The sequence below is a fragment of the Salmo salar genome, unplaced genomic scaffold (assembly GCF_965601325.2).
Source record: "Salmo salar unplaced genomic scaffold, fSalSal1 ptg000536l, whole genome shotgun sequence".
Taxonomy (NCBI): domain Eukaryota; kingdom Metazoa; phylum Chordata; class Actinopteri; order Salmoniformes; family Salmonidae; genus Salmo; species Salmo salar.
The window spans coordinates 1,064,122-1,076,475 of record NW_027675413.1 but is presented as its reverse complement, the minus strand read 5'-3'; the positions used below and the strand labels follow the sequence as shown (position 1 = coordinate 1,076,475).

Here is a 12,354-nt window from a genome sequence, read left to right as displayed (position 1 = left end):
TCTCCCATTTCCATGTGTTTATTTTAGTTGTGTTAGTTTCAACAGCACGTACAACCTGATTTCCCCCCTAATCGATATCAGTGATTTATTGCTACTTGTCAAAACAACAGCTGTTTTGGTGCTTGTGCAGTTTATAAGGAGCTTGTTTAAAAAATTACAAGTAATATGATTATTGTGGCAGATGTTTGTGTATATAGCACATGTTATGTTTAGGTTTTCAATTTATCACAAACTGTTTCTGCATATTGGTTATTGATTTAGACACGTTAAAACTGTGTTTTGACATTAGGGCTATCCCACCCAGCAAAATGTCATTGAAAAGCTGTTGAAAGTAGACTATGCAACCAAATATTTCATATTTACATTTCATGTAACATTTAGTAATGATTATTTTTAATGCAACCAACTGACAATTGTTTTGTACAATTATATTGACATTGCTGCCCTGCTTTTAGAATATCAGGGTTCATTCTCAGATGTGCCAACCCAAATGTACTGGAGCATGACATTGGGGACTGGGCCCCGATCCAACAACATGCATATCTAGTGAACCCTGAAATGAGAGAGAAGCTCTGCAGTGAGGTGGAAAGTTACTATGGATATTGCAGGAGTTTCCTCTTGAAATCAGACATGTCTGTGGTAAGGACAACTTGGTTGCTGATTATCTCAAGGGTGGGCAGTCAAAAAGTGTTGTGTTTTGCATTTAGCCAGTGCGTTGCCATGGATCACAATTTATTTTGACGGCTTTTCCGTATTGGAGATGAGTTTTGTTTGGGCTCGTTCCAAGGAGACGAGAGTTCTAGAAGCTAGTGGGTTTTAGGAAGACGAGAGTTCTAGAAGCTAGTGAGTTTTAGGAAGACGAGAGTTCTAGAAGCTAGTGGGGAAAAATAGTTCTAGAAATATGTTTCTTCGTGTTTTTAATTGTTGACAGCCAGTAGACACCATGTTTATATTGGTGAAGGTGAAGCATTGTAGTTGATTATAATGTGAAATGGAAGTTGTTTTCTGTTGATGGTGAGCAAACTTTTCCAACAAAAAATATAGGATATATTTGTTGTCTTAAGGTGTTACAGGCTTTGGTTTTTCCATTTATGTTTTGAGGTTGGACTTTAGCACGTCTAGCTCGTTAGCCCGTATAGCTCGTTAGCCCGTCTAGCTCGTTAGCACGTCTAGCTCATCAGCCCGTCTAGCTCGTTAGCAGGTCTAGCTCGTTAGCACGTAGGACGCACTGATTGGTGTCACCTCGTTAGTCAGTATGTGTTACACCTGTGCTGGCTTGTCCATCTCGTTAGTGGGAAGGTGTTTCACCTGAGCTGGTCCAGGTTCTATTTAAGAGTGTCTGGCCCAGTGCTCCAGTTGTCTTGATACATGTGGAGAGTCAACACCTTTAGTTGCTCCACCTTTTTGGTTTGCTTCCTGTCTTTAAGTTTGGTGTGGGTTTTTCTTTTGTTTTCCTCTTCTTGGGCAGATTAAGTGGGTCTCATGGTGGGTGTCTTTTAGGTCCCAGTTGTTGTTACTAGTCAACTTTCAGTGGACACTGTGAGAGCAAAATTGCAAGATTATGATATTATACTTGTATTGCATCAAATGGTTGTTTAATGCAACAGAATAGAGGGTTCTTAGAACTATTGTGTCTGTGTTCTACTGAGGATGGGCCTCTGGGAGAAAACACTGCCAGGAGATTTACAATGTCTTTTGGGTGATAAAACCTAAAGAGACTGCATTCCAGAACATGAGTTAATGTTTCTGTTCTATATGGGACCAGGGAGAGATGACCCCAGGGCCAGACCCTGGTCTCTACACAAAGAGTACTGTTTTTACAGCAGATACTGTCTGCTGAGAATTATAAGTATCTTTCATACAAATCTTAACCTTGTGACCCGTTCTATACATCTGTTGTTGGTCATGTAGGTTAAAAGGGGTGTATCTTGGCTATAAAAGACCATTGTACTTTTGTATTGTGGCTCTCAACGAATCATCTGGGGGTGATTCGTCGACCAGCCATCATTATCGTAGAGCACTCAATTGATTCACTTTATATGTGTGTGTTGTATTGACCTGCTCCCTTATTATTAAGTGAATAAAGATTGAGTTTTAGTATAACTCTGACTTGTGTGATAAGTTTGTCTCATTTGATATGAAAGAAATTAACCACCACATTTGGCGATGGGGATGTGAATCTTCACTTGGTGACCGCTCCTGATGACCTGGGTAAATGGTGCAGTTTTTAGAAAATCCTCTGAGTGTGTATTTCTGTGTGAGGGGGGGCACCTTGGAGGCGTAAACAGGGCCGAGGCAGTAGGCTCTGAGTGTGTAGTATTGTACATGTAACGTTATGCCCCCTTGTGAGTTAATAGTATTGCATGCTGTAGCAGGCTATATAAAGAGGAAGACCTCCATTGACGATTCAGTTCGTTGTAACATCTGGTCTGGACAGGTCACTGTCCTTAGTTAGTTAGTTAGTTAGTTAGTTAACGAAGCTAACGTTAGCTAGTTCATTATCACAAAAGTGAGAACTGCTCTTGATTGGAAACTTACATTAATGAGTGTAAAGCCATGTTGGCTTTATGGAAACGATATAGAATATATGGGAAAGAATATAGTTGAGGAAATAATCCAAACCTAGTTGTGCCTAGTTAGGACATAACGTTAGCTAGCTAACGGTACTGTACTGTAGCTCATACAACGCCGACGGTCAAACCCGGCTTTCTAATATTAACGTTAATTAACTATAGTAACGTTATGGAAGATATTCACAGAAAACTATCATTGTCTTCGTTATTCATTATTAGTATGTTATATTATTATAATACATTATTTCGAGACATATTCAGAGCCAAACATCAACCCAACGTAACCTTTTTAACTGTTGTCGCATCCAAACTTGTCACCATCGTTTTCAGTTGTAATTGCGAAGTTCCCGGAAGAAGTCCAGCAACAACGGAGGTTCCTCGATGAACCCACCATCTAACAAGTTCTTTGAAGAACCTTTTGGGGCTGTTTTTCATTGACCAAGAACCCTACGGTTCTTAGGGGATCTGAGAACAACTCCAGTTGAACCCTTCATTTTTAGAGTGTAGTCGGCTCTATTTACTCTCAGATTCAAACATGATGATTAGTATCAACGATCAAGTCAGCTGCTGCTGCTCCAATACAGTATGAGGTGAGACGGTGAACTGATGTTGAACTGGGCAGTCAGCTGCTGCTGCTCCAATACAGTATGAGGTGAGACGGTGAACTGATGTTGAACTGGGCAGTCAGCTGCTGCTGCTCCAATACAGTATGAGGTGAGACGGTGAACTGATGTTGAACTGGGCAGTCAGCTGCTGCTGCTCCAATACAGTATGAGGTGAGACGGTGAACTGATGTTGAACTGGGCAGTCAGCTGCTGCTGCTCCAATACAGTATGAGGTGAGACGGTGAACTGATGTTGAACTGGGCAGTCAGCTGCTGCTGCTCCAATACAGTATGAGGTGAGACGTGAACTGATGTTGAACCGGGCAGTCAGCTGCTGCTGCTCCAATACAGTATGAGGTGAGACGGTGAATATGTACATGTAGGTAGAGTTATTAAAGTGACTATGCATAGATGATAACAGAGAGTGGGGGGGGGGGGGCTTCCTCTGACACCGCCTGGTAAAGAGGTCTTGGATGGCAGGGAGCTTGGCCCCAGTGATGTACTGGGCTGTACGCACTACCCTCTGTAGTGCCTTGCGGTCAGAGGCAGAGCAGTTGCCATACCAGGCAGGGATGCAACCAGTCAGGATGCTCTCGATGGTGCAGCTGTAGAACCTTTTGAGGATCTGAGGACCCATGCTAAATCTTTTCAGTCTCCTGAGGAGGAATAGGTTTTGTCGTGCCCTCTTCACGATTATCGTGGTGTGCTTGGACCATGATAGTTTGTTAGTGATGTGGACACCAAGGAACTTGAAGCTCTCAACCTGCTCCACTACAGCCCCATTGATGAGAATGGGGACATGCTCGGTCCTCCTTTTCCTGTAGTCCACAATCATCTCCTTTGTCTTGATCACGTTGAGGGAGAGGTTGTTATTCTGGCACCACCCGGCCAGGTCTCTGACCTCCTCCCTATAGGCTGTCTCATCGTTGTTGGTGATCAGGCCTACCACTATTGTGGCATGGGCAAACTTAATAATGGTGTTGGAGTCGTGCCTGGCCGTGCAGTCATGAGTGAACAGGGACTACAGGAGGAGACTGAGCAGCACCCCAGAGGGGCCCCTGTGTTGAGGATCAGCGTGGCGGGTGTGTTGTTACCTACCCTTAAAAAACCTCTCTGGGCTACGCAACAGCCAGTGTAATCCCGTGGCGGGATATTCAAATACCTTAGAAATGCTATTACTTCAATTTCTCAAACATATGACTATTTTACACCATTTTAAAGACAAGACTCTCGTTAATCTAACCACACTGTCCGATTTCAAAAAGGCTTTACAATGAAAGCAAAACATTAGATTATGTCAGCGGAGTACCCAGCCAGAAATAATCAGACACCCATTTTTCAAGCTAGCATATAATGTCACATAAACCCAAACCACAGCTAAATGCAGCACTAACCTTTGATGATCTTCATCAGATGACAATCCTAGGACATTATGTTATACAATACATGCATGTTTTGTTCAATCAAGTTCATATTTATATCAAAAACCAGCTTTTTACATTAGCATGTGACGTTCAGAACTAGCATTCCCACCGAACACTTCCGGTGAATTTACTAAATTACTCACGATAAACGTTCACAAAAAACATAACAATTATTTTAAGAATTATAGATACAGAATTCCTTTATGCACTCGCTATGTCCGATTTTAAAATAGCTTTTCGGTGAAAGCACATTTTGCAATATTTTGAGTAGATAGCCCAGCATCACAGGGCTAGCTATTTAGACACCCACCAAGTTTAGCCCTCACCAAAGTCAGATTTACTATACGAAAAATGTTATTACCTTTGCTGTTCTTCGTCAGAATACACTCCCAGGACTTCTACTTCAATAACAAATGTTGGTTTGGTTCAAAATAATCCATAGTTATGTTCAAATATCCTCTGTTTTGTTCGTGCGTTCAAGACACTATCCGAAGGGTAAATAAGGGTGACGCGCCCAACGCGTTTCGTGACAAAACATTTCTAAATATTCCATTACCGTACTTCGAAGCATGTCAACCGCTCTTTAAAATCAATTTTGATGCCATTTTTCTCGTAAAAAAGTGATAATATTCCGACCGGGAAAGCGTGTTTAGTTCAAAGACAGAGAAAATAAAAACATGGGGTCGCCTCGTGCATGCGCCTCAGTCTCATTGTCCTCTGATAGACCACTTACCAAAGGCGCTAATGTTTTTCAGCCAGGGGCTGCAAAGACATCATTCAGCTTTTTCCCGAGTTCTGAGAGCCTATGGGAGCCGTAGGAAGTGTCACGTTACAGCAAAGATCCTAAGTTTTCAATAAAGAGAGTCAAGAAGCCCTAGGAATGGTCAGAGAGGGCACTTCCTGTACAGAATCTTCTCAGGTTTTTGCCTGCCATATGAGTTCTGTTATACTCACAGACACCATTCAAACAGTTTTAGAAACTTTAGGGTGTTTTCTATCCAAAGCCAATTATATGCATATTCTAGTTTCTGGGCAGCAGTAATAACCAGATTAAATCAGGGGCGTTTTTTATCCGGCCGTGTAAATACTGCCCCCTACCCCTAACAGGTTAAAAAACATGAGCTGGCGCACACCCAGAAAAATAGTTTGTGAGGAGGTGCTGACTAACGGCGAATAAACTATAAACTATCAAAATAAATAAAGTCGCACACTCCATGTATAAACTCCCAGCAATTTATTGGGTATTTACCAACGTTTCAGCATCACTGTGCCTTCCTCAGGGTGATGTCATCAATACTTGAACCAGGTTATGTAGACAAACAGTGCAATTAGTGCAACCAATGACAATAGAGAGGGCTGTGTCATAATGATTAAGTTAATTAAAATGAATTAGTGAAATTGTTAAAAAATATGACATATTAAATATATTACTGTATTGTTATCATATAGAAACATCATGGAATATTGTACATCATATTAAATATATTACTCTATTGTTATCATATAGAAACATCATGGAATATTGTACATCATATTAAATATATTACTCTATTGTTATCATATAGAAACATCATGGAATATTGTACATCATATTAAATATATTACTGTATTGTTATCATATAGAAACATCATGGAATATTGTACATCATATTAAATATATTACTGTATTGTTATCATATAGAAACATCATGGAATATTGTACATTATATGACCATCAACATACATTATTGTTTCATTCAATTTCACATAATAAGGATATTTAATATTTTCAAGTTCAGAAGTCAGAACTCATCACCTGCTATGTAAAAGAGACAGAAGAATGCACAATGGTCAATGCTATCTGGGATCCTTGGGACATCCTACCCTAAACCCTAACCTTAACCCCTACCTTAACCATTTTAAATGTCAACTTCAACGGGCCAGGGACGTCCCAAGGATGTATCTCTACCTGAAAATACATGATCTAAGTGATTGATAGTTGGTATTCAGCAGTCATAAAGCCTTATTTACTTTAATGAACTACTAAAATAGTGATTTAGTCAGACAGCATAGACAGCAGCTCTACACATTATTGACTGACTGATCCATTCATCCTTCCATCCCTCCTCAGCCTTCCTCTCCTCTGAAGACCCAGTGAGGGTGGAGCTCAGTCAGAGAGCTGTTGAGGGACTGGTTAGGCAGAACACTTCTACAGCCAGAGAGGTGAGAGGTCACACATGGTTTAGATGGTAAATATTTATGTCCCCTTAGCGGTTCATCACATCAGCAAAAGGGAATATGTTCCATCTATGTTTATTTACATTAGTGCAAATTGTCCACTGATATTGGTGTAATTTCTCACCTCCCTTGGCTGTATGAAGTTAATTTCCCCTCAGGCACACACATTTGTTCTTTGATATTACGAAGGTCATTTGTGTATAATGTACTTTTCCCCAACATCTCTTTACATTGCTGATGCATATTCAGTGGCCTGACTGTATCCATACTATATCAAAAGCCCATCCTGGTAGATCTGAACCTAATGCAGCTTGGAGAGATCAGATGACAGAAGTCACATTTAGGTGCCAGGTGTAACTGAGGCCATAGATGCTCCATATCCATTACTTTGAGTGGTTTATATAATATGACTAAATGTGTTTCTGTGTTGCAGGGGCAGTCAGAAATGGAACAGCAAGGCCACAGAACATGACATAAGCAGAGCTGTGGGAGACCACCTCAAGCCCCTGGTAGAGCCGGGGGTGGTGTTTACCACTTCAGCAGTCTGTTGATTGGTCAGTCACTGGGTTCATTTGTTTTATTATATGGTCAAATCAAATCAAGCTTGATTCATACAGCACATTTCAGACATGGATGCAACAAAATGGCTTCACAGGAAAAATATTTTTAAAAACATTGAAAATAAACAGAAATATTTAGTACACAACAAACATAAGAGGATAAAAAACAGAAGACTAAACTGAAAAACTAATGATTAAAATGTTAATTGGATGCAATATCCAACCCAAAATATAAGCTTGGGACACTGAAAGTTGACTAGTAACAACAACTGGGACCTAAAAGACACCCACCATGAGACCCACTAAATCTGCCCAAGAAGAGGCAAACAAAAGAAAAACCCACACCAAACTTAAAGACAGGAAGCAAACCAAAAAGGTGGAGCAACTAAAGGTGTTGACTCTCCACATGTATCAAGACAACTGGAGCACTGGGCCAGACACTCTTAAATAGAACCTGGACCAGCTCAGGTGAAACACCTTCCCACTAACGAGATGGACAAGCCAGCACAGGTGTAACACATACTGACTAACGAGGTGACACCAATCAGTGCGTCCTACGTGCTAACGAGCTAGACGTGCTGACGGGCTAGACGTGCTGACGGACGTAGACGTGCTAACGAGCTAGACGGGCTAACGAGCGAGACGTGCTAACGAGCGAGACGGGCTAACGAGCTAGACGGGCTAACGAGCTAGACGTGCTAACGAGCGAGACGGGCTAACGAGCTAGACGTGCTAACGAGCTAGACGTGCTAACGAGCTAGACGTGCTAAAGTCCAACCTCAAAACATAAATGGAAAAACCAAAGCCTGTAACACCTTCCCCTTTAAGACAACAAATATATCCTATATTTTTGTTGGAAAAGTTTGCTCACCACCAACAGAAAACAACTTCCATTTCACATTATAATCAACTACAATGCTTCACCTTCTACAATATAAACATGGTGTCTACTGGATGTCAACAATTAAAAACAAGAAAAAAAACACGTATTTCTAAATAATAATATACAATAGTATAATTTTTCTCCTTTTTCTTTCTATAGAATCCTAAATCCCACTAGCTTCTAGAACACTCATCTTCCTAAAACTCACTAGCTTCTAGAACTCTCCTCTTCCTAAAACTCACTAGCTTCTAGAACTCTCGTCTTCCTAAAACTCACTAGCTTCTAGAACTCTCGTCTTCCTAAAACTCACTAGCTTCTAGAACTCTTGTCCCCTTGGAACGAGCCCAAACAAAATGTATCTCCAATACGGAAAAACGTGCAGTCAAAATAAATAAAGATCCATAGCAACGCACTAGCTAAACACAAATCTAATATCCATTTGGGGGGAAATCAGGTTGAATCTGCTCTTGAAACTAACACAACAAAAAAAAAAACACTTGGAAATGGAGATATCTTTCACCTCACTGGTTAGAGGACAACCTGCAGAAGACAGTCAGCTACATTTTGAAGTGATGCAGTTAAATTTAGGGGTCGGTAAACAAAGGAACACAACACTTATTTGTCATAACTCATCGATATCATGTTGAAATCAATTGTACGACAGGAGGGAGATGAGGTTGCATGTCCTGTTAAAACGAACAGCTCAAAAACCACACAGAATCTGGGAATAATGTGTACATCACTGGTTAGAGGACAATTTGTAGAAAACAGCCAGATACATTTTGATTCCAGTGGGTCACCAACATGGTAAGTGTAACACAACTCTTTTTTTGTTAGTCACTTTTTATTAAATCTCATAAATAGTAACTCTTCGATTTCAGAGCCTGGATTTCCCCCCTGAGGCTAATATCCATATCATGTTGAAATCAATAGAACAGGGGACAAACGTTTAGGGTTCTACATTGTGACATTATTAAAATACTCCTTCTACAATGTTAAACATTCTACATTGTGAGATTTCATTGATATCATGAAACAACTCCTTCATGTATTTTCTGATGTTTGATCAGATGTCTTATCGGAGAATCTCTTGTCACACTGATCACAGCTATGATTTCTCTCCTGTGTGTGTTCTCTGGTGTAGAGTCAGAGAGCCAGATGTAGTAAAACTCTTCCCACATTGATCACAGCTATAAGGTTTCTCTCCTATGTGTGTTCTCTGGTGTAATATCAGGTTGTCTGACCGAGTAAAACTCTTCCCACATTGATTACAGCTATAAGATTTCTCTCCTGTGTGTACTCGCTGGTGTTTAGTCAGATGGCAAGATGAAATATAAGTCTTCCCACATTGATCACAGCTATAAGGTTTCTCTCCTGTGTGTGTTCTCTGGTGTATTATCAGGCTGTCTGGCCGAGTAAAACTCTTCCCACATTGATCACAGCTATAAGGTTTCTCTCCTGTGTGTGTTCTCTGGTGTACAGTCAGGTAACTAGATGAAATAAAACTTTTCACACATTGATTACAACTAAAAGATTTCTCTCCTGTGTGTATCCTCTGGTGTGATAACAGGTTGCTTGACTGAGTAAAACTCTTCCCACATTCAGTACAGCTGTACGGTTTCTCTCCTGTATGTGTTCTCTGGTGTATAGTCAGATAGCTAAATGTAGTAAAACTCTTCCCACATTGATCACAGCTGTAAGGTTTCTCTCCAGTGTGAATTCTCAGGTGTACTTTTAGTGCTTTTAATCTTAAGTAACTCTTCCCACAATCAAAACAGTGGTGAGATTTCTCTCCTGTGTGTGTTCGCTGGTGTATTTTAAGTTCTGATGAAGATTTGCAATGTTTTCCACAGTCAGAGCAGCAGATAGATTTCTTCCCTGTGGGTCTCTGCTGGTGTTTCTTGAGGTGATAGAATCTGGACAGACTCTTCTCTGACTTGTTAGCATCATGATGTTGAGGCTCCCCAGAGGATCCATGATAGTCACGTCTCTCTCCTGTGTGAACAAGTCAGACAGATAGTTAAAGGCTCACAACAGCAGAAATCCACTGAAAAAGGTGATGCCAACAGCGTAGCCATGATACTGTACAACAATTGACGTCTGTAATGAATGTTAAAATGACTTGACAATTGTCTTAAGACAGTCAAGTGAGCAACAATAGTCATATTTAGTCTTGTTTTCACATTAGTAGTAACTAGAAATAAGTAAAAGGTGTTGAACTCCTAAGCAGTGTGCCAGGCCACTTTTGTTCTCAAATATAAGCACCTTTTTCTGTGTTTGCTAAAATTGCGACAAGGGCGATGCACACACAATTTGATTGCAGAAACACCTCCCTGCTAATGCAGAAACCGCTAGTTATGGATGTAGTATATCTGCCTGGAGCAAAAATGGTGAGCAAGTGGCCTAAGCTGTGCCATTAGAGATTCTGGGTTCGAGTCCAAGCTCTGTTGCAGCCGGCCGAAACCGGGAGGCCCATGGGGCGACACACAATTGGCCCACCGTTGTCCGGGTTAGGGGAGGGTTTGGCCGATTTTGATCTTAAGTAACTCTTCCCACAATCAAAACAGTGGTGAGATTTCTCTCCTGTGTGTACTCGCTGGTGTATTTTAAGTTCCGATGAAGATTTGCAGTAAGATTTCCATGTGAGAGATCTTCGTCTCTGCAGGTGTTTCTTGAGGTGTTCTGATGTGGAGAGACTCTTCTCTGCCTCTTCAGCATCATGAGGTTGTTGAGGCTCCCCAGAGGATCCATGATAGTCCTGTCTCTCTCCTGTGTGAACAACAAAGTCAGACAGATGGTTAAAGGCCCACAAAAGCGGAAATCCACTGTAAAAGGTGATGCCAACAGCGTAGCCATGATGTTGTAAACAATTTAAGTCAGTAATGAATGTTACAATTATTTGACAATTGTCCTAAAATGAGCAAGAATAGTCATATTTTTTTGTCTTGTTTTCACATTAGTAGTAACATGATGTTTGTAGGCTAGAAATAAGTTATTAAAGTTGTTGAAATCCTAAGCAGTGTGCCAGACGACTTTTGGTCTCCAATATAGGCCCCTTTCTGTGTTTAATAAAATGCAGCACGAGGACAATTTGATTGCAGAAACTCCTCCCTGCTAATAAGGAAACCGATAGTTACGGATGTAGTATATCTGGTAATGAGGAAACCACTAGTTATGGATGTAGTATATCTGCTAATGAGGAAACCACTAGTTATGGATATAGTATATCTGGTAATGAGGAAACCACTAGTTATGGATGTAGTATATCTGGTAATGAGGAAACCACTAGTTATGGATGTAGTATATCTGCTAATAAGGAAACCGATAGTTATGGATGTAGTATATCTGGTAATGATGAAACCACTAGTTATGGATGTAGTATATCTGCTAATGAGGAAACCACTAGTTATGGATATAGTATATCTGGTAATGAGGCAACCACTAGTTATGGATGTAGTATATCTGGTAATGAGGAAACCACTAGTTATGGATGTAGTATATCTGGTAATGAGGAAACCACTAGTTATGGATGTAGTATATCTGGTAATGAGGAAACCACTAGTTATGGATGTAGTATATATGGTAATGAGGAAACCACTAGTTATGGATGTAGTATATCTGGTAATGAGGAAACCACTAGTTATGGATGTAGTATATCTGGTAATGAGGAAACCACTAGTTATGGATGTAGTATATCTGGTAATGAGGAAACCACTAGTTATGGATGTAGTATATCTGGTAATGAGGAAACCACTAGTTATGGATGTAGTATGTCTGGTAATGAGGAAACCACTAGTTATGGATGTAGTATATCTGGTAATGAGGAAACCACTAGTTATGGATGTAGTATATCTGGTAATGAGGAAACCACTAGTTATGGATGTAGTATATCTGGTAATGAGGAAACCACTAGTTATGGATGTAGTATATCTGGTAATGAGGAAACCACTAGTTATGGATGTAGTATATCTGCTAATGAGGAAACCGCTAGTTATGGATGTAGTATATCTGGTAATGAGGAAACCACTAGTTATGGATGTAGTATATCTGGTAATGAGGAAACCACTAGTTATGGATGTAGTATATCTGCTAA

At 40.4% G+C, this 12,354-nt stretch overlaps 1 protein-coding gene across 1 annotated transcript; it reads right to left on the bottom strand.

Annotated features, from left to right (window-relative positions):
- Positions 1 to 8,006: 8,006 nt before the first annotated feature.
- LOC145876264 (uncharacterized) lies at positions 8,007 to 10,260 on the bottom strand (the record flags this gene model as incomplete). Its single annotated transcript, XM_082972061.1, has 1 exon — positions 8,007 to 10,260. A coding segment is annotated over one exon (891 nt), but the record flags the coding sequence as incomplete, so codon positions are not given.
- Positions 10,261 to 12,354: the final 2,094 nt, after the last annotated feature.